Source organism: Sciurus vulgaris (genome assembly GCF_902686455.1).
Source record: "Sciurus vulgaris genome assembly, chromosome: 16".
In the NCBI taxonomy this organism is placed as follows: Eukaryota; Metazoa; Chordata; class Mammalia; order Rodentia; family Sciuridae; genus Sciurus; species Sciurus vulgaris.
In genome coordinates, this window is record NC_136477.1 from 11,846,436 (window position 1) to 11,873,380 (window position 26,945).

Consider the following 26,945-nt stretch of genomic DNA (forward strand, 5'->3'; position numbering starts at 1 on the left):
ACCCTGCGACTCCTTGGAGCCTTGGTCCATCTGACCCTCTCTTCCTTCCCCAGCACCACCAAGCGCCCCAAGTCCATTGATGACAGTGAGATGGAGAGCCCTGTCGACGACGTGTTCTATCCCGGGACAGGCCGTTCCCCAGCAGCTGGCAGCAGCCAGTCCAGTGGGTGGCCCAACGATGTGGATGCAGGTATGGGCATGGCAGTCCCATCCAACCCAGACCAAGGGCAGCCCAGAGCCTTCCGCTAGTTCCCCCATTGTGAGGTGGCATTACCTCTCTCCTTCTTGGATTTCTGAAGTGGGCAAACTGAAGAAAGGAAGTGGAGGCAAGGAGCTGTGCCACCACTGAGTGGGCAGCAGAACCCATGGGCATGGTGGGGAGAAGCAGAGGGGCCTCCGAGCTTCAAGTGCCCTGTAGTGGGAGACTGTGGCCTCTTCTTCACAACCTCCTCCTCTTGATATTTCTGCAGAGAGATTGCCTAGCCTGGTGGTCCTGATAGTTGAAAGTCTTTTTGTCAACCTGGGCCCCAGTGGCATTTGAGACCTGGTCACTCTGTGGTGGGGATAGCCTAGTGCATTGTAAGGTGCCGAGCAGCATCCCTCCACCTGCCAGGTGCCAGTAGTAAGCACTTACTCCCTGTGCTGAGGAACGAAAATGTTTCCAAACATGGCTGAATACCTTCTAGGGGACAGAATAGTCTGGCCTCAAGGAAGCTAGGGCCAGCGTACAGAGAGGCTCAGAGCCCAGTAAAGAGCAGGCAGAGCTGTTTTTAGACCAGACAGGAAAGCTCTAGTGAAGGGTTAGGGTTCTGAGGAGCCCGTAAGAAGCAGCTCAGACCTTTGCTTCCCTCTGAGCAACCTGTTTCTGTGGAGCGCACCTACCTTCATCTCCAGTGTTGGCTGAGGTGTGGACAGACTGGAGAGCTCAGGAGCAGGGTGTGTGTGTGTAGGCTCACTGCAGGGGACCCCTGCCTGACGTGCCAGACCTTTAGCCCGTGCATGTCATTGAGGGGTGAGGGTCTTGGGGCCTGGGAGTGCAGAACTGCTCATGTGGGGTATGCACAGGGCATATCTGCTCTGGACAGGCCTGTGGACAGAGGTGGGGACTGGGCTTCATTTATTCAGGGTCTGACCCAATGGCACCTTGTCTGCTATAGGCTGGGGGTGGGCAGTGGGAGGGCTACAAACACAGGCTCTGGCTTCTGCTCTTGGCTCCTGGGAGGAAGAGAAGAGGGCTTGCCTCCAAGCCCCTGACTGAGAGTGGGCTGCAGACTCTCTAGACCTCTGGTGGAGACTGGATTCTTTGGGATGAAACCCCAGCAAGACTTTGGTAGCTCCTCCCAGCCTTTCCTCATGACAGGCAGGTCCTGAGCCAGCATGGCCCTTACCCCTCCTTGGGGAAGACGTTGGTGGCAGAAAGAGAGGGAGTTGAGAAAGCCCAGGCGACTTGGGCTGCATCCCAGGTCTCTGCTAGGGCCTCAGTCAGGTGATCCCTTCTGCACTGCCACTGGGGTGCCTCAAGGGCCCATCTGCTGCTGCTGGCTCCTGGGAGGAGGGCTTCCAGGTCCCTCCTCACAGACCTAGTATCAAAAGAGCCCTCCTCTTCCTGGCCCCTGCTTTCTTCTTTCTCAGCTCTCTGCCCTCGCGCCTGCCATTTCTGCTTCTTCCCGCAGTCCTGCCATGCACGGCACTCCCAACACCCTCCTGCAGCACCCCCAGCTCCCTCCCGCTTCTTGTCCTGGTTCCCCGGGCTGCGACAAATCGCCAATTAAGCAGCCCAGCTGCAGGACAGGGAACAGCTGGGGAGGTGCTGTGCGGCAGCAGGGACAGCTGTGCACAGCTGGTGGGGTGCTCCCTCCCCCCACCACCATGCCAGCTATCAGGTGGCACACAGCTGCCGCCAGATAACACCTCTGCTGGCAGCTGGGAGCTCGCCCTTCCCCCGCCTCTTCCCAATGCCGTTTTTTGGCTCTTATTCTCTATTCTACAGCCCCTCCAGCCCCCTCCCAACTGACTCAATTTGTCCCTCAATATGGCAGCTCCTCAGATCTGCCTCCCCTCCACCTCACCTGTCCCAGGAAGAGAAGCTCAGTCCAGGACAAGGCTCAGCCCAGATAGAACGCCCCCAGAGAACTCACCCCCTGGAATCCCTCTTTGCCCTGGTGTCTTTGGGATGCCACCACCCATTGGGTAGAGATGTGCTTGGTTGGTAACTCTGGCTCCTAGAGGAAGACTCAACAGGGTCTTCTCTGTACCTGTACTCCCGCAGAATGCCACCCTTACTTCTGGCACCAGGAGCAGAGCTCACCCCCAGCCTCCAAATTCCCTGGCCAGGGGAGTTTTTCTCCTCTGGCTCTTCCCCTAGGACCCACCTAGGCCCTCTGGCTCCTGTCCCTGCTGTTCTGTTTGATGAGTGTCCCTCCCAGGGGCCCCTGACCATGCTTTCCCTTCCAAAAAGGGAGCACTGGTTTCTTCTACCAGAGTGACCCAGGGCCCAAGGTACCTCCTGGGCTTGGCCCTCTAGCCCATTCATCACCCATCACCCTGACTCTCAAACTTGCTCCCTGGGCTCCTCCTGCACCCCTTTTCTGATGCTGGCCCTGTACCCCCCCTTTTTATTTCCCTTATCTGTTTGTTGATGGACAGGATGGGCTCCCCTTACTCAGCCCCAGCCCAGCATATACTGGCCCATGTTATGCAGGGTCCTTATTTTTCCTCTCTTGCCAGAAGTACCCACAGCCAAGCTGCACATGGGGTGTCAGGAGCCCAGACAAGGAGACGTGGGCAGGAGGCTCCATGGTGGAAGAAGGGTTGGCAGGGGCGCCCTAGGAGAGGGAGCGAGCTGCTGGCTTCCCGCCTTTCCTGCTCCCACCCCAGCCTGGCTAAACCTGCTGTGTTGCTGCTTCCTCCCCCAGGCCCGGCTTCTCTAAAGAAGTCAGGAAAGCTGGACTTCTGCAGTGCCCTCTCCTCTCAGGGCAGCTCCCCACGCATGGCTTTCACCCACCACCCGCTGCCTGTGCTTGCTGGAGTCAGACCAGGTGAGAAATGGGGGGCCGGAGCGGGCAGTGTGGGAGGTGGCCAAGTGCCAAGGGGCCAGGGCTGACTGGATGGCAGCTGAGTGTGCCATAGTGTGCAGTCAAGGACATGTGGGGGCAGGGGCAGCACCCCCACGAGTTCCAGCCCTGGCCCTGAGTTTGCTCACCTGGTCCCCAAGTGCCCTCCCACTTGCTTCTGACTCCCATGTGCAAGTGTGTGTGGGCGCATGTATGTACTGCACTTTCACTGGGAACCTCCTGCGCCCCCTCTAACCTGTGCTCCAGGTACAGAGGCCTCGGGCCCAGTTTTGCCTTTTCATCCCATCAGCAACTGCCCCCCTTGCCTTCCTTTGGCTCTTCTCTACCAGCCCCTGGCTGAGCCCAGGGTCTGTTTTTCCCACCATGAACCTAGGGTGGCATAGATTGAAAGACCACTGCTGCCTGGTGTAATGGTGCATGCCTGTTATCCCACCTACTTGGGAGGCGGAGGTAGGAGGATCACAATTTTGACGCTAGCCTGGGCAACTTAGCCAGATCCTGCCTCAAGGGGCTGGGGCTGTAGCTTTAGTGGCAGAGCACTTGCCTCACACATGTGAGGTGCTGGGGTTTGATCCTCAGCACCACTTGTTTGAAATAAACAAATAAAGTAAAGGCATGCTGTCCATCTAAAAAAAAAAAAAAAAAGATCCTGCGGGTGTAACTCAGTGGTAAAGCACTTGCCTAGAATGTGTGAGGCCCTGGGTTCCATCCCCCCCCCCCCCCGCACTGCAAAAACAAAACAAAACATAAATCATTGTTTTTAGAACCCCCAGTCTCCTGCCTTGTGTCCTGGAGCAAGCAGCTGGCTTTCTCTGGTTTCCTCTACCCTTTTCCAGAAGCGAAGAGCGGGGCCTGGGGACAAGTAGCCCTTGGGAAAGGGTTCAGCCTGCTGCCTCGAGGGTGCCTGTCTCCCTTCAGTGTCTCTAGTGTGAGGGGATGGGAGCAGGCAGGAGGACGTGGGGGGTGTCACTTTGGGAAGCCCCTTGCTTCCTTGCTTTCTTCTCTCCCTGGGCACCCATCTGGCAGTATGAGGCCTGGGTGGCAGCCCTGCATCTGCCCACTGTCTCTCTAGCAGGCTTCTCTACTACAGGACACAGAACAGAGAGGTTTTACCTTCTGGCTTCCTCCTCGGGGCCTCCTGGCTGGGAGCCAGAGGCAGCGGGTGTTGGGGCAGGGTGTGGTGGCCGCACAGTGGGGGGCGGGGGAACCCAGGTCCCTCTCCATAGGCAGTAGGAGGGCGTCATGGCCCCCCTCTGCTCTGACTCAGGTTTATGAACTCCAGAGAGAAGCAAGTTTCCTTAGCCTCCTAATGAAACCAGCTAGAGCAGCTGATTGGAAACAGACGGAGGGGGAGGGCGCAGCCAGAGACTCCGGCCGCCCTGAGTGAGACGTGCGAGGATGCGTGTGAGGGCCACAGGGCTGCGCTCGTGTACCCTGGTTTGCCCTCAGCGGTATGAGTGTGTCCACTGCCCTTCTGGCACAGGTGTGGGGCAGGTCTTTATCTAGAGCCCAGTAGTCATCTGCCCACATAGTCGCTCACTCAGGCTTCCCACAGGACCTGGGCCTGGGAAGACAAGTTGTTTGTCTTGGCATAAAATGTCAGAGGGTGCCAAAAACGCAGTCATGGAGATAGATAATATTTTAATGCATTATTTAAAAAAAAAAAAAAAAAAAAAAAAAACCCAAAACTATTACAAAAAGACATATGATAAGCTGGCCAGGGTGGCACTTAGCCTGTAATCCTGGCTACATAGGGCATGGAGACAGGAGGATTGCAAGTCTGAGGCCAGCCTCAGCAGTTTAGTGAGATCCTATCTCAATATAAAATAAAAAGAGATATGGCTCAGTGGTACAGCACTTGTCTAGCATGTGTGAGGCCCTGGGTTCCAGCCCCAAAACTGAAGGGAAAAAGAAAAAAAAGCATATGGTAAGCAAATAACAAGTCAAACAATTTTAAATGAAGTAGGATTCAACCCTGCACTTGTAGGACCCTGCTTCACCTGTCTCATCGAAATACCTGCCCTAGTTCCAATCACCTGTTTTTAATTTTTAAAAAGTTTTTAAATTATTTTAAATAATAAAATAATTAGAGAGTGAACCCAAGGTTTGAAGCGTATTGAGCCAAGACCCCAGCCCCCAATCACCTTTTACCTATAAAAACAAGTGGTTGGTCCTCAGGCCTAAGCCTGCCAATTTGATTACTGTCTGGGTTATTTTGGTTTTTTTCTGGTTTTGTTTTTGTGGTGCTGGGGCTCGGACCCAGGGCCTCCAACATGCTTATCTTTTAATTTTAGTTCACATTAAATGTTACTGATCTTGATGGGTTTTTTGGTGCCTGTCAGGTGCCTCTCCTGCCTCGCCCTCCTCCCTCTTCCCTCCCTCTTCCTCAACATCCTCAGCCCTGTGGTCACCAGCTCCCCTCTGCCCTGCCCCATCACCTGCCTCCTCAGCCCTGATGCCTTTTTCTTCTCCTTGCCCTTGTGCACCCAGGGAGCCCCCGGGCCACGGCGTCAGCCCTGCACTTCCCCTCCACGTCCATCATCCAGCAGTCGAGCCCATACTTCACACACCCGACCATCCGCTACCACCACCACCATGGGCAGGACTCACTGAAGGAGTTTGTGCAGTTTGTGTGCTCGGATGGTTCAGGCCAGGCCACCGGACAGGTGAGTCCAGAGGGCCCAGGAGCCCTGCTGCAGCTCGTCTCTGCACCTCTGTCTGTCTATCTCAGGGCTCCCTCTTGGGGCTGGAGCAACAGGGAGCCAGTCGTACCACATGCCTTGATTTTCCTGGGTCTGGGGTTGAGAGTCTGAGCATTATGCCAGGTCCTGTCCATCATGGTCTAGAAAGGTGGAGTGGCTGGGCCCTCCCTGCTTGGGCGCCTTGCTTCCTCGTGGGCCTTATTTCCTAGGCAGAAGTGAACCTGTGATCTCTCCATCCAGGGCCTGAGCCCCCCACCTCCCAGTATCCCTCTTACACCTCAGAGGTACAAGGATTTGACAGGCTCTAGGCGAGAGTTTGGCATCACTGTTGACGTTTGCAGCTGTTCTCTGCGGTGTGAGGCTGCCCTGGGCACTGTAAGGCGCTGCTCAGCATCCCTGGCCTCTACGTGCCAGATGCCAGGAGGCACCTTCCTGCTCCGCAGTTGTGTTAATCCAAATGTTTCCCGGTTTCAGTGAGGCCAGTGGTGGCAAGGTTGTGCCCAGGTGAGCAGCTCTGTGTGAAGGGAGGCCCCAGTCCACAGAGCTGCCATGGAGACGCCTGTCAGCAATACTCTTGAGGGTTCCCAAGCCCATTCTGGTTCTACAGCGAAGCGCTCCTCAGCCCTTGTTTGATAGAGGTGTTGCCCACTGAGCCCCCCAAGGAGCCCCAGGGTCTGGTTACGCAGGAGCAGAAACAAGGGGGCTACTCAGCAAAGGGGTGATCCCAGATGGTGAGCAAAGATGACCCCAGGTGGGACACCAAGTTCCTGGGGGGTTGCTCTGGTTGGGACATGGTTGTCTCTAGACCTCTGGGAAGGTTCTGCAGCCTGGGCAGCCTGGACGCCTGCTGTGAGAGGTGTGTCACATTGCTGAGCTCCAGAGCTGTGGTCAGGAGGCAAAGGTATTCTTGGAGCCCTTGCCAGAGGCAGCCCAGCAAGAGTGCCCACTGTCCTCCTCCACCTGGCTGGTGTTGTCTTGGTGCACTCTATGTAGAGTGGGCATTTGCTGTGTGCTGGTATGGGACTGGAGGTGGGCCTCCTGGAGCCGCGGCCTCCGGGCTGTCCATCCATTTCTTCCCTCCCTCTCGCTTTCCTTCCTCTTTCTCCTTCTCTCCTTTCCCCCTTTGCCCTGTGAGGGTTTCCCCGGCTGACTACAGCTCCTCAGTGCACTGGTAGACTTGCCCACCTCTCTGGACAAGCGTTGTTTGCTTTTAGGGGCATGGAAGAGTGGACGTGACCTTTTGACAACTGATTTACTTCCTTCAGAGATGCAGCAGTGGTCCATAGGGAGCCACTAGCCTGTGCCCCAGTCCCCAAAGGGCCTGAGATCAGGAATGTAGAATGGAGAGGCCAGGAATGCTGCCTTGATCACCTTCTCACCTACAAAAGCAACCAGGGTTTAGAGGCAAAGTGGGGTAGACCTAGGGACTGAGGCTGGGTCTTGAGCTTCTCACTTGACCTGACTGTTCAAGATTGAGATCTCACTTTGCTTAATAAGAAAGTTCTCTTCTTTTAACTTCAGTAACTTTCGGAGAAAACATTGTAGGCAAACAGGCACGCTGAGGAAGCAGAGTATAACTAGGCTGGGGAGCAGCCTCTCCGGGTTTTCTCTTGTGGCCTGTCATCCAAGGAGAGAGAAGGGAATCTGTGGGGAGCCTGCTTCAGAGGGCCATCCCCAGCTTCTTTGGGGAGATGAGAGCCCAGGGCCACCACCATGCTATGGAGGAGACTGACAGCTGCAAAGAGCCAGAGGCCAGCTGAGGTTGCTACACAGCCACTAGTAGAGTAGTAGTTCTCAGACTTAGTGTGCACAAGGGTCACCCAGAGACTTTGCTGAAACACAGGTGGCAGGCCCTCAGCCCCAGAATTTCTGTTTCAGCAGGGTTGGGGGAGGGCCTAAGAATCTGCATTTCTCCCAAGTTCCCAGGTTATGCTGGTGTTGCTGGCCAGGGGACTCACTTTGAAATCAGTAATCTAGAGCCTAGAGGAGTAACTTTGTAACCTTCTTGAGAATCTGAAGTTATTGATCAACTTTGCAGGAAAATACATGGAAAATCGTTACAGACAATTGCAGAAGGGTTCCCAGGCACCCTGATAGCTTGTCCTTGGACTCCAGGGTAAGGCATTCACTGGTTTCATTCAACAAAATTTTGTGTTTTTTTGGAACTGAGGACTGAACCCAAGGGTGTTCTATCACTGAGCTACATTCGCACCCCGTTTTATTTATTTTTTTTGAGGCAGGTTCTTGCTAAGTTGCCCAGGCCAACCTCAAACTTGTGTTCATCCTGCCTCAGCTTCCAAGTGGCTGGAATTACAGGCATGTGGCACTCCTCCTTGGCCAAGAACTGGTTTCAAAGAACCAAATCAGTAGTAGCCAAGGGCAAGTGGAGACCCCACCAGGAGGACAGAAGAAAGATGCCTGGGGAGCTGTATTTTGGGGAGGAGAAGAGGTGGCCAAGTGAATGGAAAAGTCGCAGGCGCAGGGGGAAGGCATGATTCCCGCTGGCTCTGGCTCAGCCTTGACTGCCCGTGTTGGGAGGGCCAGGCCACATCTCCACCTGAGAGATGGCAGCGGGAGCTGTACCAGCTCTCAGGGGTGGTTGTGATGTACTGAGAAGCCATGGGACCTTGAGGTGTTTAAGACCTTGACTGACACCCCAGCCTGGTTGAAAGTTACTTCTAGAAACAGAATGTTGTAAATCAGCCGATTGAAATGCCTAGTCACATTGAACCAGGATTAGTCCTATTGGATAGGATTAGCAGTTCAGTTTTTTTTTTTTTTTTTTTTTTTTTTTTTTTTTGGTACTCGGGATTGAACCCAGGGTTTGCTTTACCACTGAGCCACATCCCAAACCCTTTTTATTTTTATTTGAGACAGGGTCTTGCTAAGTTGTTTAGGGCCTTGCTGATTTGCTGAGGCTTCCCTTGAATTTGCAATCCTCCTGCCTCAGCCTCCAGAGTTACTGGGATTACGGGCATGCTCCACTGCACCCGGTGAGATCGGCAGTTTAGATACTCCTGGGGAGACAGGCTCTGAAGGCAGGAAGGAGGCAGAGGCCACCCTGGGTCAGCAGAGCTGCCTAGAAAGCCTGTGTCTCAGCGCCTGGGAGCAGGAGTTTAGGATGTGAGTGAGGAGTCAGGACTGTTCCGTTTTCTGCCCTGATGGAAGAATGAAATAGGAACCGAGAGGCCATGGAAACGAGGAGAGGCAGCACTACTTGGATCTGGTATCACCCCTGCAGAACTGGAGATTCCTGCCCTTTCCAAATGTCCCTTTTCCAAAATGGCACCTAGCACAAAGGGTCCAGCCTGGACACAGTCAGAGACCAGCAGCCATTGCCTGCTTTGTCAGAGGCCTCTGAGAATTGTTACCCTCAGTGTGAGCAGGAATAATTGAGGGAATAATTTAGAGAAAAAAATGTGTCAGACTTAGGTGCTGGTCATTAGGAATAAAGGATAGTGGGCACAAAGCTGAAGTTGAGAAGAGTGAGGCCTACCCAGGTCAGCTGTGAGTTCTGATTTTCAACTGCAGCAGGCCAGGCAAAGGCAGTCCATCTTGGTCAGTGGGACTCAGCACTGCCCATTCTGCCATCTCACAGGCACCACTGGAGCTCCAGGGTGTCCTGGAAGAACAGGACGGAGAGCAAGGAATGTGATTCAGGGGAATCTGGCTGGTCCCGCCGAGAAGAAGGTGTTCTTTGCGCAGGACTTGAAGAGTTTGAGAAGGGTCAGAGACAAGTAAAAGTGCCTGGTCCAGGGCTGGGCACCAAGGGCACAGAACTGATGGACACACTGTTGCAGAAGGGACACCCTGGAGTCTCACTGCCATTGTCTTGGTGAAATGAAGGAGGACAGAATGATGGGGTGACCGCAAGCACTGGTGTGGCGGGCTCCACAGTTTGCCCACGGATAGGAGGAGCAGCACAGGAACCCAGAGGGTCTCATAGCTGCGTGGTCAGGAGGGCAGAGCTTTGCCCCAGAGCTGGGGCTGGGCCTCCCTGTACCTGGGTTGTAGATGGATTGAGGGGTGCTACCCAGGGTAGCAGGAGGCTCATGGCCAGGTCTCTCCAGGGAAGAGGCAGGGGAGCCTTGGCACCTACATGCCCTGAAGCCAGAAGGCTGACCCACGGAAGGCCAGGCACAGGGCCTGGAGGAGGAAACTCAAGTTTGAGGCCAAAGAGGGCACAAAGAACAAGGAGTGGATCCTGGTGGCATAACCTCCCTGGCTCCCGAGGGCGTCGTCCAGGGAAGCACTCTTGAAGAACCTCATGGAAACTGGAGCTGGCAGCAGCGTGTTTTCCTCCCTGGCTGCTCTTCAGCACCCCACTGTCCACAGGCGCTGAGGACACTGGCTGCTGGAGCCCAGAGCAAGCTCCTCACTGCTGGCGTCCTCCCGAGGCCATGCCACAGAATGGATGCTGAATGGGCCTGCAGTCCTTGGCTGGTCAGCCTGCCCCAGCGGCCCCTGGAGGGAGGCGCGCATGTGCCTTTGGGGGATGGTGGGGGTGAGCTGGCTCATCTTCCCTGCCTGGGAGACGGTCTTCAGGAGTGTGAGTTCTAAGTGCGGTTGCACACATTGCTAGGTGGCACTTTTTCTGTACCTAAAACATTTTCCTTAAGAAATAACAAATCACCTGTCGGACGACACCCCTTCCTTCTCTCCCACAACTTCAAAAGAGGACTGAAACAAAAAAAAAAAAAAGAGAGAGAAACACCCGAGAGACCAAATAGAGGCCTTACACCCCTACCCATCTTGTGCCCCGGATGAGAGGACCCTCCCGATCCTGCATCTTCCGCCGGGAGCGCCGGCTCTCAGGAGCGAGCTGTGCGGCCGCGCAGGGGAGCGTGTGTCTGTGTGTGATGTGCCTTCATGCGTCACTCTATTTATGTTGTTCGCAGCCCAACGGTAGCGGCCAGGCAAAGTCCCGGGGTCATTTTTGCTACCCGCCGCCGCCGTCCAGTGGCCAGACCTGTGCCCCTTCCTATGCTGATTCCAAATCCACCAGCACTGCCCCAGACGGCGCCGCCTTGACTCCTCCATCACCTTGTAAGTGGACGATGAAACTGAAACCACAACGCCAGCATCCCCGGCCCGTCCAAACAGTCCTGCACTGCAAAAGAGAACAGCCCCACACCCATGCCAAAAGCCCCCAACCCAGAGCGCCACGGAGCCTCCTGCCCGGACAAGAGCAGAGCCAAGCCCCCAGCCACAGCCTCCCTGGCCTCCACTGCGCCAGCCAGCACCCCATGAGCCCCTGCCTGCTGCTCCCAGCTGGGGCCCCTGGCCCAGGCCCCCCAGGGGGCGGGAGGGAGCACAGTGGGGCTAGTCCGGTGCTGGCATGGGTGGGGGGCGGGGAGGCACAAGCCATGCCATCTTCATGCCTGATTGCTGTTTTTGTTTTTTGTTTTTTTTGGTTTTGTTTTTCAATTTTTGTTGTTTCGTTGTTCCCCACACACACACCAAGAAAATTAAATGTGACCACAAGGCGACGCCACCACCATCCCCTTTTTGCCTTGCCTCCCTCACCTCCATTCCTGGCCCTTGGGCCTCTAAAGATGCAGGAGGCCAGCCCCCGACCCCTCACCCCAGTCTCACATTTGGTTTCTCGTTGTTCCTCTTTTTTTTTTTTCCCCCCTCCTCCTCCCATCCCTTCCCTTCCCTTCAGTCCCTCAATTCCTTTCCTAGGTTGGTGTTCCAAGGACAAGGGAGGGCTCTGGGCCTCTGCTTACTTCATCTCTCTTTCTTTCTCCTTTCTCCCCCCAACCCCTTTTCTTTTTTCTTTAAAACCGGTGACAAATTTTATCAAAGGGAAGAAAAGAAAGAACTGAATCAGGAGGCCCCAGGTAGACCCGGCGTGAAAGACAGGAAAGATGGGGAGTGGGTGGTGCGTTGTCTGTGGGCAGGGGTGGCAGAGGCGGCAGGGCCCTGTGGCTTGCAGGCCACAGGCCAGGGGGCTGCAGCGGCGGGCGGGTGGCCCATCTCACTGCTGCCTGTCGCACTGTTTCTCCCTCTTCCTCACCGTTTGAGTTCTCTCCCTCCCCATCCTATTCATGCCATCTTCTCATCTTGCATCTGCCATAAGACACGAAGTCATGATCAATGGTCATTTGAAGTGGGCAGGGTTGGAGAAGGGAGTCAGGCTGCAGGGTTGGGGGGCACTTCTGAAGAGAGGTGAACAGAATCTGGTGAGCATGGGGTCCCTGAGTACAATCTGGTGTAGGGCAGGGAATGGGCAACCTGTGACAACTCCTTTTCCCCTCTGGGGACATCTTCCCTCCTGGGAGTGCAAGTCCTGGTCCCTCCTGTAGGACTGTAGCCAGATAACCCAAGAAGAACTCAGGCATATTTGGTTCATTTGCCACCTTGGGCTGCAAGACAGCTGTCCCTGGGGGACTAAGCTTTGGGGCTCTGCCAAGCGCTCTGGCCTCTTCTTCCTCTATAGCCTGGCCCATTTCAGGCTTTGGGACCATGAACCCTTTGGGCCAGGTGCATTGATCAGAGGGGAATGGCACAGGCCTCAGTCTTGCTGCCCCAAGCCCAAGCTGGGAGGCCAGAGCCTACAGTCCTTTCTGACCCCATCCTTCCTGGCTCAGTCCTTGGTTGGGCCCCATTGGAGTTCCCCAAACCACCTGTCCAATTTTTAGGACTGCCCAGGGTGCAGGTGGTCCAGCTCGCAACCTAGGCCGCGGGGTCAGAAAAAATGGCGTGGCTGAGAGTGCCTTCCCCGTGCAGGGTGGGGGCAGGCCACCAAGGCTGCCACCCTTCCTTGGACCCTCTCTTCGAGTAGGAAAGCCAGGCTACCCACTGAGGGCACATTAAGGACCAGGGTTGTCCCCAACCCTGTCCAGTGTCTCAGGAGGGGACAGGACTGGGTCCAGGAGACCTCAGCTACAGCCTCCAGGGCTCCTTGCTTACTCTGGGCCCTGACAGAGGTTGCCTGATGGAGGCTGCCAGTGCTGGGGGTGGGCGAAGTGTGTGCTTCTGGTCAGGGCGAGGGTGAGGGACCCTCGTGTGGAGGAGGGGCGGGCATGGAGCCTGGCCTCCAGCACAGCAGCCCTTTGGCCTGTCCTTCCCTCTGCCAGCCTAAACCTGGCCGCACAACACAGTCTAACCCAGTCTCCTCCCTCTCCGCAGCCCCAAAGGGGCAGTACCTTGGTGGCCCGAGGCCGGACCGGGTCTCTCCTCTCTCCCTGCTTCCCACAGCATTCGCAGCGACAGGCGCCTCCTCTGCCAACCGGTTTGTCAGCATCGGACCCCGGGACGGCAACTTCTGACATCCCACAGCAGTCTCAGGTAGGAGACCACCTGTAAGCTGACACAGATGGACAGTCAGGGTTGGGGACACCTTGACATAAGGGAAGAGGCTGGGGTCTTTACAGCTAATCAGGGAGCAGGCGGAGCTTCGGGGCACAGGCTTTTGCACGCCCAGCTGAGCCTGCCTCCCCAGGCAGCCCCCAGGCTCCCTGGCTAATCAGCTAATTGGATAATTAGCTCTGACAGCCCTGGCCCTGGGGAAAGCGGCCAAGGACCCAAGGCTCCAGGCGCTTTGGGCCAGGCCTGGTGGAAGCAAAGATGGAAGCCTGAGGCACCCTGTCAGGAGGACAGCGGCTCCTCACTGCCCTCCTCCTGCCCCTCCCACCGGACTCTGGCTGGAAGTCCTGCCCCCGGCGGACTCCCCTCTTCCCCTGGCTCTGGGTGGGCTGGGCGATGGTGGAAGAGGGACAGAGGGGCCTGGTGGGCTGAGTGCCCAGAGACTCTGGCACCAAGGGCAGGGTAGGACTGGCTGCTGCCCTGGAGGCCCCTCCCCCAAGTCCCAATGGATCCCGTTAGGGGGAGAGCCAGACTGCTGGAGCCCCCAGTCCCCACTCCCATCTCTGTCGACACCATCCCCACTTTGCTTAAAGGGATAAATCCACCCTCAAGCCCCTCTAGCTGAGTCCCCTGGACTTGGTCCTTGCACATGCATGTGGGTGTCCCCTGTGTACCTGTCTCCAAAGAGGTTGGGGACAGGTACACAGCAGAACCCAGGGCCCTGGGAGCTAGGAAGGACCCACCTCAGAAGCAGGGTACACCAGCTGCTGAGAGCCCACAGCTTTCACAGGGCACGGTTTCAGAAAAGAGTGTGGTGAATGTCCTTTCCTTTGCACATTCTACAAGAACACCTCCTGCAGGCGTCCTTGGCCCTGGGAATCCCACCTCTGCCCAAGCCCCAGAGCTAACCTCTGTTGTTCCGGTTCTGCCTCCGCTCTGAGGCCCCATCCCGAGAAAGTTAGTGGATGAAGTTTTGTGTGTGGCTTGAGGGTCGTTGTTCGTGTCTTTCTTTCTTTCTTTCTTTTTCGTTCTTTCATTCTGTTTTCTTCTTATCTTTCTGTCTTTGTCTTTCTATCTTTCTTATCGTGTTGCTTGGGTCTTATCTTTCTTTGCTTTTCCTTTTCTTTCTTCCTCTTTTTCTTTCTTTTCTTTCTTTTCCTTTCCTTCCAAGAAAAGGGAAAAAAAAAAAGCCAAAAAACTTTGTCAAACTTAAAACTTCAGAGCTCCCTAGTGGCAAGGAGGGGAGGGGAAGGGAACTTCAACCCCCTCCAGCTTCCCACCCCCTTTCCCCAGAGTCACGTCTGACCCGTCTGGTTTCCAGGAGCAACCAGACATGATGTAACACCCAGATGAACTTGAACTTGGGGGTGTTGAGAAGAAAAACAATGGCTCCGAGCAGGGGCTGGAGCCAGCCCCCTCTGCTCTGTGCCAGGGAGGCCGAGAGAGCCCTGCTGGCAGAGGGGCGGGAGGGGTGCCAGAGGAAGGGACAGCAGGCGGGCCTCCCCTCTGGGCTCTGGGCTGGCACCAAGGGCAGGGCTTAGTTGCTCCCTCCCTCTTGCCGTACCCCTGGCTGCCTGCAGCTCTGCAGTTTGCGTGCTTGACCACTGCCAGAGCCCTCCCTGTTCAGTGAACCCCTTTTGCCTCCTTCTTCACTTTCTCTGCTGTCTGCTTGGACATTTTGAGGCCAAGGCAGAGTTTGAGGCAAGTCTGGGAAATAGCTTCTCTTCTCCTGTGTTCCCATCTTGGGCCCTGGAGCATTTGGGAAAGGAGTTTCTGCAGGGATCTAGGGCCCCTTAGCAGGCAGGTGTGTCTAGGGAAACGACAGGGGAGCCAGAGCAGGACATGCTGCTGAGCAGGAGTTCCCGGGCCTGGGGCAGGCGGGCGACTGCAATGGGCACAGGGGGTACAGTCGGGAGTGGTTTCCACAGTAACCAGTGACTTTTGCTGATCCCTGGAGCACCAGATGGAGAGAGAACAATAGAATGAGGGAAGAAAAGAGAATTTTAGCAATTTTGTCATTCCCTGGGCAGCGCTTTTTACTTAGTTTTAATCAGTTTTGGACTTGGCTCAGGAAGCAGGGAGGGGTGAGCAGAAAAGCCACTCCGTGCTTGGCAGCAGATCCTCTGTTCTTGGGACCTGTGGGGAGGTGCCAGGGAGCCCCCTTGGAACTGCCTTTGTCCCCAGCTCCAGGCCTGGAATCAGTCTTCCTCCTCTGAGGAGGGCCCCCAGCCTGAGATTTGGTTGTTGAACCCCCTGCCCTGAAGCCCATGAGACCTTAAAGGGACTAGCTTGGGGCCTTGGCATGGTCTGCTAACAGGGCAGGTAGAGCCCTTCCTGTCTATGCTGGAGGAGGGACAGCTGGAGAGCCAGCTGCCCCCAACTTGGGAATGTGGTAGGAGAGTTCCTGCGTGCTCACTCCTGGGGATTAGGGGTCGCACAGCCTGCAGGGGGAAGGGTGCAGGATGGGAAGTCCAGGAACTAGCTCCTGCCCTGATTCTCTTCTACCCACTCTTGGGGTGCTTCAGGCCTGGGTTTCTGCCGCAGCTTCATTAGGTGCCCCCGAGCCTGTACTTGGCTTTTAGTCATTGACAGGTGCTTGGGGAACCCACAGAGGGAGGGCAGGTCTCCTTTGTGCATATTTTCCTGCATGTGGCAGGCAGTTCATCTCTGCCAGCCAGCAGTGCCTGGTCACTGTGGCAATCCCAGATCCATTTACAGAAACCTTCATTTGTGCCATTCCACTGTGGTGGCCACTGGCCACATGTGACTGTGAACATCTAAATCAATTAACTAAAGAAAAATGTAAATCACAGAATTCATATTCAAGTGCTGAGAAACCATTTGTGCTACTGCATTGGAAAGCACAGATAGAATTTCTGTTGTCATGGAGTTCCAGAGGATGTCTGAACCCTGTCCCCCACTGCCTTTGTTTCTCTTAGGTGGGATCTCACTATGTTATCCAGGCTGGTCTCCAACTCCTGGGCTAAAGTGGTCCTTCTGCCTCAGCCTCCTGAGTGTTGGATTACAGGCATGTGCCAGTGCACCTAGCTTCTCTGAATCCCTTTCTCATTCTCACACTCAGTGTCCGCATCTCATAGGGGACAATACTATGTGGTCCCAATCCAGAACTTAAGTGGCAGGTCTGGCCTGTAGGCCATAAGTTGACCAATATTAGAACAATAAAGTTTTAAATTTTGGAAAATTTCACATACATTCTGTTTGGACTTCTAGCTTCTTTTGAAAAGTTTGGTGGCACTAGTCACCAAGGCCCTTACCCCCTGTGGCAGGCCAGGCTCTAGTCAGGGTGCTGGCATTTTGACCACTACAGACCCTGCCTCCTCATGGTCACCACATTGGTAACCATTAGGAGCATGGATTCTGCAAGCCCCTGCATTTGAGTCCCAGCTTTGTCACCTGAAGGCTGTGTGGCCTCAGGCAGGTCACCTTCCCTTTCTGTGCCTGGCTTCTGTGTGGGACTGGGGCAAGGATGGAATGAGTCAGTACCTGATGTGTGCTCTGTAGTTGACTCTGTCTGGTTCCTGCAGACCAGGGACTGCGACACAGTTTCAGAGACCCCCATTTTGCAGGTACCACTAGGGGTACCCAGCCCCCTAACCCACCCCTTGGCCTTGGGTCTGAACTGAAGCCCTTGATGGAGAGCAAATTGCCAAGCTGCCCTGCCCCTGGGGGTCCACCCTGGGTGTGCTGGTTCAGAGCGGCTAGACAGAACCCTATGTCGTGGGAAGGCATCGCCCCCTGCTGGCTCCATAAGGGAAAGACTCCTACCCCAGGGAGCCTCAGGTCCTTCCCCAAACTCTGATGCCCTAAGGGTAGAGGATCTGCAGGGTGGGCTATGGCCCCTCCCCCAGGTCTGGCACTGCTGGGGACTGAAGCCATGTGGTTCCCCCGCCCCCAGCCTTTCAGCCTGTGGGACTTTGGCTGGGGTGTACAGACGGGAATTTCTGCTTTTAATCCAAAGAGACAGAAAGAAAACTCAGCAAGAAGCTGGGCCACCCCCACCCCACTCCTCAAACCCCTCTGGGCACAAAAGACCAAGCCTGGCATCCTCCCCACCCTCCAGGACCCACACAAAAACCTAAACAATTGCAAACATGGCCAGATCCCAGGTTTGTGCCAGCGCCAGCCATGGGGGTCCCACCCGCTGGGCATTGTGCCCACGGGAAGGCCAGCTGGACTCTAGCACTGGGGTGCAATGGCCTGGGGGGGATTCCTGTGAAGGGGAGCTGCACTCCCTCCCCCATGGTGGGTTGCTTGCCCAGCACCCTGGCTCTTTATGAGCTGGATTTTGAGCTAGATCCTCAAGGAATCAGTAGTCACAGGGCCAGGTGGGAGTGACAGGGGACCCTGCCCCAACTGTTCTCAATATTTTTTTTTGGGGGGGGGGTCTCCTTGCAGTCCTGGTTCCTCTGATAAGATCGACAAAGAAACAGCAAAATGAAAAGAAGAGGTTCCTCAAAAGGGGGGAGAAGAAATTTTGAGACATGGAAAAATCCCCCAGCCCAGCCCAGCCCCACCGAAAAGCAAAAATTAGACGTCGTCAGCCACTCAGCCCTTCTCTCCTCCGGCCCGGGACCCCTGCAGGCCCCCGAAGCAGCCCAGTTCTCAGAGAGCCCTCGGAAGGGGTCTCAGCGGAGCTGTGCACCAGCAGCCAAGCAGAAAGAAACATGCAAAACGGACTCTGCCAAGCAGAGGACAGACAGAAAGAAAGGATGCGGCAGGACTGCCTTCCTCCCCACCCCAGCCTGGCCTTCTGGGGAAGGAGCACAATTCCCAAACAGAGCTACCAGCACAGTTCTGAAGGGGCCTGGCCCCCACCTTCACCCTTCCTAGGGAACCCCACTCTCCACTCCAGCCTGAGCTTTCCTAGGGAGCCTGGAAGACTTGCTTGTAAAGATGATGGGATGTAGGTTGGCGAGCTCTCCCTTCTAGACTTTACCCCCTCCTTCCCTCCCTTCTTGACTCGGTTCTGGCTTCTACCCCCAGCTGCTCCAGACCAGGTGAGGGAGGCCCTCGGGTGGGCAGGGGGTACCCCCTGGAGCTACCTGCTGTGTCAGCCCAGAATGGAAGGTGTTCTGCCATTCCACCCTGAGCTGAGGGGCAGTTCTGAGGCCCCAGAGCCCTCTATACAGTCCACAGGAAAAAGATGGAATGCTCTAACTGATCCCGCCCAGCTTGGGACAGGCCTCCTGTTCCCTCTCTGAAGACCAGGAGGGCTGTTCCCTTATCCTGCCAGGAGTGAAGGGAGTTGGGCTCCAGGTCGCCCCTGCACCCCAGCCCCGCATGCAGGTGCCCTCGCTGGGCCCCATCGGTCCCTGCCCCTGCCCCTCATGCTTACAGCACTGCTGGGGCCAGCCCGAGATGGAGCAGAAAGGGGACCCTGGAGCCAATCAAGGAGGATGAGGCAGCTGCTGCTGCTGCTGCTGCTAAGCTGCCACCTGCGCTTAGGTAGGCGTCCTGCTCCGCCGACTTTCAGTTCCTTTGGAGGGTGTTGGGTGTTGTCCTTTTCAAAAGTGTTTTGGAGCTTTCTGTCCCCCACCTCTCCCACCACACCCACCCCCCATGGCCACTTCTCTCTGGATTTTAGCTGTAATGTCTTTACTCTTTATTTAGGGGTGGGGCAGTCATTGTTTGGGTCTTTTGCTGTTGCAATTGGGTACTCCTCCTCCATTTGAGCAACTTGGGAACAATTTGGTAACACACCACAGGAAGTAGCTCCCCCTAGTCCCCTCCTTCCCCAAGGGATGGTGGGGGCCTGTCCAGAGGTTCTTTAGAAGTCCTCCTGGGAGGGAGGGGAGCATGAGCACGCCCAGCCCCCTCCAGGGTGTGACTTGGCCCCTCTGGCTTGTCTTTCTGTGCCTTACTCCCTCTTTCCTGCGTCTCCTCTCCCCGGCCCCCTTCTCAAGTCCTTGTGCCTCTCTTTCTCTCTTTCTTAACGGTATGAAAACACAAAGCACAGGTCAGGATCCTCTGAAAGTCAATCAGTCCAACATTGCACCAGTAGGGGTGGGTTATGGGCTTTATTTATTGAGAATCTAGTTTGTGAGGCTGTAGCCCTGAGCCGGCGGAAGGAGGGAAGGAGCCGCCCGGGGAGAGAGGAGGGCCATTACCTGGGTTTGCGGGGCCCGCAGGTGGCGCCTGCTCCCCAGCGCGAAGCCGCTAGGTGGCTGGCCCCAGGGGCGGCTTCTGTTGGAAATTGAGGGAAGCCCTCCCCCGCTCTCCTCGGCGTTCCACGCTGAGAGGACCCCAGGGCTGAGGGGCAGGAGATCCCGCGGGAGATTCCTGGGGCGTGGGAAGCAAGGCCCCGGGGTGGGGGGCCGGGCGGGCCGGGCGTGACGCGCGGTCAAAGTGCAATGATTTTTCAGTTCGGTTGGCTAAACAGGGTCAGAGCTAAGAGGAGCGGAAGCGGGGGTCCCTGCCTGGCCGCGTGCGCCCCTTCCGTCGAAGACAATCGGGGCCGCGAAGTGCTGTGCCACTGTGGGAGCCGGGGTCTGTGGGCACCCGCCCGGGCGAGGTCGGAAGCTGCAGGCCAGCTGGGCCCGGCGGGGTCGTTTGGGCGGGCAAGGGGCGCTCCTTTCCCAAGTGGTGGTGTGAGGGGCAGGCGAAGGGCAATGAGGGCGACAGATGTGGGTACGTGTCAGGAGAGGGAAAAAAAAAAAACCCACAAAAAATATATATGGGGGAAATGAACTTTTTTTTTCATTGAACCAAGTGCAATGCATCAGAGAGTTTTCCTATCTTTGTATGTTAAGAGATTGTTAAGAAAAAATTCTATTTTTGTTGTAATGTCCTCGCGGCTCTGGGGACGCTAAAAGAACTAGGCCTGCCCCGCCCTGCGCGGGGATGACGAAAGCTGAGTGTTTCTTCCTTTCCTTTTTTTTTTTTTTTTTTCTTTTTTTTTTCTTTTTTTTTTTTTTTCTTTTTTTTTTTTTTTTTAAGTTGTTTTCCTGCGTTGACGAGGATGATCTGGGGTTTTTATTTGTTTCGTCGTTCGTTCTCGGTTTCGGTGGGAGGGCTGAAGGAAACGTTCACATTTTGGAGTTTAAAAAAAAAAAAACCACCTCGACATAAAAAAAAAAAAAAAAACCAACACAAGATCAAAAAGGAAAAAAAGGACGAGAGAAAATTATTTTAGGATAATTATAAAAACCCTGGTGCTTCTTACATTATAAAGTACGTTTTAAAAACCCACAAACTATTATACATAAGTTTATGAATCAATTAAATATCCTGCACTTGTTAGGAACACGCATATCCCTTCTTTGTTGAGTTTAACGGAACGGGACAGCGGCGTGCGCCCGGCGGCTGGGCTGCTCTTGCCGCGGATCTCCCCGGGCGCCCCTCCCTGGGCCCAGCGCCCCCTTCTCGCCCCATCCCCGTCTGGGCACCGGGGCACGGCAGGGGGTCCCCAGTCCCTCCCCGCAGAGGTCAATGCCAACGAACAAATGTTCCCTCCCCGCTCCCTCTCCGCCCCGAGCGCCCTTCTTGGAGCCAGACGCCAACTTGACCCTCACCAGCATTATCAGGAGCGCGCTCAGCAAGTTGGTAGTTTCCTCCCCGAACCCCTTTCCCCGTGACCCCCAACTCAACATCACTTCTCCCTTCCCCGGCCCGCTCCGGGGAGCACCCTGAAGGCTCGATGCCCCAGGACAGGACCAGCCACGCTGACAGGTTGATTTGCCCAGGCCCGCGCTCGCACGCACGCACGCACACGGCCCCGCACATAGCCCCGCCCCACCCCGCAACCAGCCCTGTCGACTGCCTTACACACCCGCCCCCGCGCTGGCCGGCCGACCTAGTGCCTTGTTCTCACCCCCGTGCTGGCGGAGCGGACGCCGCGCTCTGGGTCCCAGAGGGGCCGGGTGGCTCAGACGACCCACCACTTCCCCACCCTGACCGTGCTGAACGGACCCCCCCCCCCACACACACACGAGAGAAAATAAGGAGCAATAAAGTCACGAGAACTTTTGTCCCCCAATCGAGAGCCCGAGGGGCACCCCAGCCCCACCTCTGCTGCCCCCACCCCACCCACCCTTGGGGCGCCCCCTTCACCCCGCAAGCCAGCCTGGGCCAGCCCCGCTTCAGCCCCTCCCGGGAGATCCGTGCGCCCGACCAGCACCAGCATCGCGGACCGCAAAGGCCGCCCGTCCCGTCAAACAAGTTTCTTCTTAGGCTAAGAAACGCAGTATATACGAGTATCTCTATATATAGTACTAATGGATTTGGTGTGCTTCCCCCTTAGCGTCCCCCTCCCTCTGCTCCTCCTCCTTCAGCCTGGTCTCCCCTTCTCTGCCCTCCACCCCGCCCCCCGTCTCTGCACTGAGATACATAAGAAACAAGGGTAGTTTACTGTCTGTTTTGTTTTCTGGGTTTTCAGTGTCCTAGCGGAATGCAAGTAGGCAGCCAGCCCGTCTGTTCCCTCTCCGCCCCGCCCCGCCCCGCCCCCGTCACTGCGCTTCTGTTACACCATCTTTGCCTGACTCTCTCCGGCTTCTCCATTGAATGGCTAATGTGTATGTGAAATAAAGAAATAAAGAAAAACAAAAGCAAGAGCTCCAGAGCCTTCGCTAACGCGATCGTTCGGGACCAAGTCGGGTCGGTGGCCCAGGAACCGGGTGTCTGCGGCACGGCTCTTTTGGCGCCAGGTGCGCCGCTCGCGCCGTCGGAGAGTCAGTTCTTGAGTATCCAGGAGGGGGCGCCAGTGATAGGGGCGAAGACTCCTCCCTCCTTCCCGCAGCGACTCCAGCCCCACAATGAGTGCGAGGGTGGGACACCACTTGGGTCCGAGGACCGTTTTGCCCCGGTAATTTGCAAGGGGGAAAAAATGTCTGCGGGGCCCCTGGGGGTGATGGTCACCCTTCCAGACCCCCAGAATCTCTCCCCTATCGAGGAGTCATGTCCTCACTAAGTCCCTCTTTGGCAGTTCGCTCGGGAGCAGGTGAAGCGAGCAATTCGACTTTTCCTCGACTGCCCTGGTCTGAGCCTCTGCTCAGGCACCGCTGTGGGAGGTCACCGCACCTCTGGACTCATAGCTGCTTGCTCCATCTTGATGTGCCGCACTGCCCCATTTGGGTTGATCTCGGAGTCTGCCAGGGGCGCTGGCTGCGAGCGCGCGGGCACTTCGGCTCTGCGCCCAGACCCCCGGAGGGCGCCATCGTCTGGGCCTCGGTGAGCAGGCCCTTTACGGGGCCCAGGCGGGGTGGGGCCTGTGGCCAGTGCGGCCGCCTGGTCGCGCAGCAGCCGCACCAGGAAGCCGATGTACTTCATGGCCAGGCGGAGCACCTCGTTCTTGCTCAGCTTCCGGTCGGGCGGGTGAGTCGGCAGCAGTTTCCTGAGCTCCGCGAAGGCGCCGTTAACGTTCTGCTGCCGCCAGCGCTCGCGGCTGTTGGTGAACACGCGTCGTGCTACCTTCTGGGGCTGGTGTCCTGCAGATAGGACGGGCAGGGTTGCCCTCCAGGCCCTGAGGGGCACCCCCTCCCATCCTCATTTAAGGCACACAGCACCTTCATGGGGACTTAGCCCAGGTGGTGGGTTGTGGCAACACCACGCAAGGGATCCATGTGTGGGATCCATGTGTAGCTTCCCCTCTGCCCACGGGCCCCACAGAGAAGGAACTTAAGAAGTCCAGACCAGGGCATTTCTCTGATTGTCTGCACCTTGGCGTCCGTGGCTTAGATTCCCTAAAGAAATGTTTCCTTGTAGCTGTCACTCTGGGAAGCTCTCCCTGTGGCCCACATTCTCAGGTGCAGCTGGGTGTGCATATTGTTCTGAGAAGTACTCCCATTGTTTGTGATGGTGGGCTTGTTGGGGTCTCACAGTGGCTAGGTGATTCCTGGTCTATCTGATGACTGTGGTCATGTGTGATGGCACCATGTGGTTGTGGGTGTTTCATGCATGGCTGTGGTTCTGTGGCCCACTCTTGTGTGGTTGTGGTTGTGTGGCTGTCTCCTGTGTGTCTTTGGTCCTGTGGCTCTTTCATGGCTGTACATTCCAGTAGAGCTGTCATTTTGTGGCTCCTGTGCCTGTTGTGGCCGACTTTGTTTTGCTGTGACTCTCTGACTTTCAGGCTTGGCTTGTCAGGTGGCAGTGCTTGAATGGGGCTGGCTATGGGACTGTAGTCTTGTACTTGGGTATGACCTGTGTGTGCTCGTATGTGTGAGTGTGTGTGTGTGTGCGTGTGAGAGAGAGAGAGAGAGAGTGTTGGAAACCTCTCCCTGTGGAAGGGTGTGGTACAGACCTGGGCCCCAGGCAGACAGCCACTCATTCAGTGCACACACAAACCTGCACTCACCCTCAGCCAGGTCCAGCTCACAGTGGCTTGGTCTCCGCTTCAACCGGCTGCTAGGGAAGATGCTAAAAGGTCCTGCTGGCCCAATGTAGACACTGTAAGGGGTTGTGGGTCACAAATGCCTTGTGGGCAAGGACTCTGGCCCCCAATATCCAACACCGCCCCCAAGCCCCAGCTCCCCACTGACCTGTTGAGGAAGGGGTGAGGGTGGTAATGCAGGGCCAGGGTGGATGGGGCACTTCCCAGAGCCGAGAGGTGCAGCAAAGGGGGCCGGAGGGCGCTCAGCTCTGTGGTGGGCATGGCTGCCCCTGGGGGCCTGGTGTGACCCAAGCTGATCACTGGCACGCCAGGGGGCAACCTGGATGGGGAGCCACCTCGGTGGCCCACCTCATCTGAGGGTAGGGGCCCAGGTGAGGCAGGCTTAGAGGGTGGGGCAGGGGCTGGGCTGGGGGCACACACCATCTCGGCCTTCTCAGTCATGGTGGGGCCCACCTCTGCCGGGGCCTGGGGCGGGCACATGGACCCCGAGGAGGGGTGCTCACCTGTGGGAGGGAAGGGAGCCAGTGGGGAGGAGGAACAGGTATGGCCTCCCCCCACCTGCTTAGCCTAACAGACTTCAAATGGAAAGTGGCGGGGTGGGGTGGAAGTTCAGTGGGGAAAAGACAGGTGAGTGATTCCAGAAACCACCAGGAGTAGGAGGGCATTCTCTACAAGAGAGTTGTCCACCAGGTGCTAGGCAGCATGGAGCCTGGCATTGCCTTCTCTGAGCTGTTTGTGAGGGGCTCTGCTTCCAGTTTCTTCCAGAATTCCCTCTCACTTACAGCCTGGAGCTGAGACAAAGCAGGGCGTCACTGACTGACCCCAGGATCTCCCCAAACCCCAAGATTGAAACTGTGACCCTCAGATCTGAAGATCTGATTCTGAGACCCCTCACTGACTCGATGGTGCCATGTGACCTTGGAGTCCCTCCAAGATCCACTCTGACCCTTCCCTGGTCATCCCCCTGTCCTCCCCAACACCCACACACCAAGGCTGTCTGGCCCCATGGAGCTCAAGTGCCACCCTGCGGTTCTTCACACTGCTTCCACATTTGACCCTGGAAGCTCTCCATAATTGCTCAGGAACCCTCGCTCCTGCTGAACACGGCTGGCTTCCGTACTAACCTTGAGACCCCACAAGCATACTGTGATGCCAGATGATGGCCCTGGGACCACCACCACTGATTCCACTGCCACTCCAGCCCAGTCCAGCTCCCGCTCTCTTGCTCTCCCTCTGGCTTAGCCTCCCCACCCCCACCAGCATCCACTCTGTGCACCCTGCTTTTTTTTTTTTTTTTTAAACAATGCCAGGAATCAATCCAGGACTTTGCACATGCTAAGGCCTGTGCTTTATCATCGAGATGCACTCCCAGCCCCGCACCCTCCTTAAACATCCCTGTTTGTTGGACTCCAGGGTCTGGGGTGTCCCAGCAAGGTATGGAACTCCTGGCCCCTCTGCCCTGACTTCTCCAGCTAGGGAAGCTGGTCTGACCCCTCACTTAGGGGGATCCTGGCTATGAATGAATGAATGAATGAATGAACGAACGAAGGAATACTGGTGGGGTCCCAGGCAGAGACGCTCCAACTTCAAGCCAGCTCCCTTCTTACCCCGGCGCTGTTCCAGCAGCCTGGTGAGTGCCTGGGCTCTGTCTCCGCAGGGCTGGGAGTCCCGGCCAGGATGCAGTTTCCGCTGTCGGGGTTCAGCCAATGCACTCCAGGACGCCCCGTCGGCCCAGGAGTTGGGCCGCGCCTCCTACCGGGCTCCCGAAGGCCCGGGCGGCCGCGGTGGCGGCGTGGGTTCCCCGAGGGAAAGTGAACGGCTCCTGGACCGGCCCGCCCTCTCCCCGCCCCCAGCGGCCGGGTTTCCTCCCTCTCACCCCCGGCTCAGCGGCCAGAGGATGCTGGGCCGGCTCAGATAAGGGCCGGGCCGCCTGGCCGCGCCTGATAAGGAGCCGGGCTGACCCCGGAGGAAACCGGCGGGCGGGGATCTCCGAGCGCGCGCCTCCCTGCCCCGCCCCCGGCCGGCGCGGGCAGGACTCGGCAGTCACTCCTCACCGCCTGGCTTTCCGCTTCCCCAGGCACTGGAGGACCCCGACCCTCAGGAGAGCCCGGCCCCAGCGTACGACCTGGGGGAGGGGCTCCGATGCATACCCAGGGGAAACCGAGGCATGGGAGATTCGGCCTTCGGTGTCGTCTGGATCTGCCCTTTGGTTTTGAACTGCCTGCCCGAATGGAGTGTCCCTGCTGATGGGATGGAGGAGGGCCCTTTCCGGCCCACTGGGGCCTCGTGACTCGGGGCCCCCCTCCTCCTTTCCTCAGCAGCCTGGTTCCTCTTTTCTTACGGATCCCCTCCCAACCTCTTCACCCCCATGACGGGGTGAGGCACGGCAGAGCATACAGTTCGGATGGCCTGGTTTGAGCGTCTGGCCTGAGCGGCGTTCTGGGCCCTGGGGCACTCTCCACTCGTTCCCAGGTCCAATCCTCAGGGCCGGTGAGGCCTTCCAGTAGCCATCCCAACCAGTGCCCACAGTTCTGGATGTCTGGACTACTCGTCCTCAGCTTGGTGGTGCTGCTTGCCCTCATCTTGCAGGGTGAAGCCACCTCTTGGTTGGCAGGCACCCTGGAATGATAGTTATGTCCAAGACCAGGCTGAAAGCTCACAAAGGGAGGGGCTCTGGTCGCCTGTCCTGCGTAGGGATCTGTCATACTTTGCCCCTGTATCTGGCTAAGCAGGAGTCCCTGGGATGCCACCTAGCACCACCACCACCACCCTCACTGGAGCCCAGAACCAACCGCCCTACTGTCCCCCACCCCACCTCAGGAAAACAACTATTCTAAACCCATTAATTAATTGATGTCCCTACAGGGAGGATCTAGACAATTCTCACTTTACAGGTGGGAATGAAGGGTGCCGTATGGTGGAAAGGGATTTTTGTCCAAGGACTCCCCCTTAAGGTCACTAAGCCCCTGCTCTGGGGGAGGGGGATGCAGCTTCCCTTCATTGGGTGTCTGGGCAGCAGTCTGCTTGGCTCTCTCTGCATGCACCCCCCCCCCTTGGGCCACAGGGCAGGAAGCACCTGGTCTGGAGCGGATGCACAAGAGTGCCTGGTTCCGGTCCAGCTTCCGCCGCCACAGCTCAGGGAGAGCTGGGCCAAAAGAAACCAGGCAGCGGGGAGGCGGAGGCAACAGGAGGACACTGGGCCTTGGTGACTGCCTGTGTGCCCACCAGCACTCCACATAGCGGGGAGGGCCAGAAGTCCCATGGGTGTGAGAGCGCTGCTGCCGCCCTGTGGTCACCTTGGGAATGGCAAGTGGCAGCTCTGGGGGTGTCTAAGCAACCCATGCTGCAGAGGGACAGGTTACCAGATGGCCAGCTCCCATTCCCCAGAAAAGAACACCCACACCAGGCAGGGACAAACATCCCCCCAGACAAGCAGAGGCACAGCTATTTCAGGTAGGTAAAAAGGAGACAGGAGGACGAGACCTCAGGCACGACTGACCACAGCCACAGCCA

The 26,945-nt window shown here is 56.8% G+C and overlaps 2 protein-coding genes across 10 annotated transcripts in view; one reads left to right on the forward strand and one right to left on the reverse strand.

The window, feature by feature from the left end:
* NFIX (nuclear factor I X) overlaps window positions 1-20,248 on the forward strand; it is a 96,212-nt gene extending 75,964 nt beyond the window's left edge. For 3 of the 9 annotated variants that reach the window (XM_079116217.1, XM_079116219.1, XM_079116213.1), the window contains exons 6-12: window positions 54-190; window positions 2,916-3,038; window positions 5,565-5,740; window positions 7,815-7,892; window positions 10,675-10,822; window positions 12,980-13,069; window positions 17,504-20,248. In XM_079116217.1, coding sequence (XP_078972343.1) covers window positions 54-190; window positions 2,916-3,038; window positions 5,565-5,740; window positions 7,815-7,892; window positions 10,675-10,822; window positions 12,980-13,050 — 733 coding nt within the window. In that variant the 3' untranslated portion in view covers window positions 13,051-13,069; window positions 17,504-20,248. The remainder of the gene's footprint in view (window positions 1-53; window positions 191-2,915; window positions 3,039-5,564; window positions 5,741-7,814; window positions 7,893-10,674; window positions 10,823-12,979; window positions 13,070-17,503) is intronic. The other 6 variants (XM_079116218.1, XM_079116221.1, XM_079116216.1 and 3 more) reach the window with 5 other exon arrangements.
* Window positions 19,974-26,829, reverse strand: LYL1 (LYL1 basic helix-loop-helix family member). Its single transcript, XM_079116227.1, has 5 exons — window positions 25,583-26,829; window positions 25,040-25,121; window positions 23,581-23,935; window positions 23,397-23,488; window positions 19,974-22,530 (listed from the first exon to the last, which is right to left on the reverse strand). The coding sequence occupies exons 3-5, from the start codon at window positions 23,910-23,912 to the stop codon at window positions 22,115-22,117; spliced, it is 840 nt and encodes a 279-aa protein (XP_078972353.1). The 5' UTR covers window positions 23,913-23,935; window positions 25,040-25,121; window positions 25,583-26,829; the 3' UTR covers window positions 19,974-22,114.
* Between the last annotated feature and the right edge of the window lie 116 nt (window positions 26,830-26,945).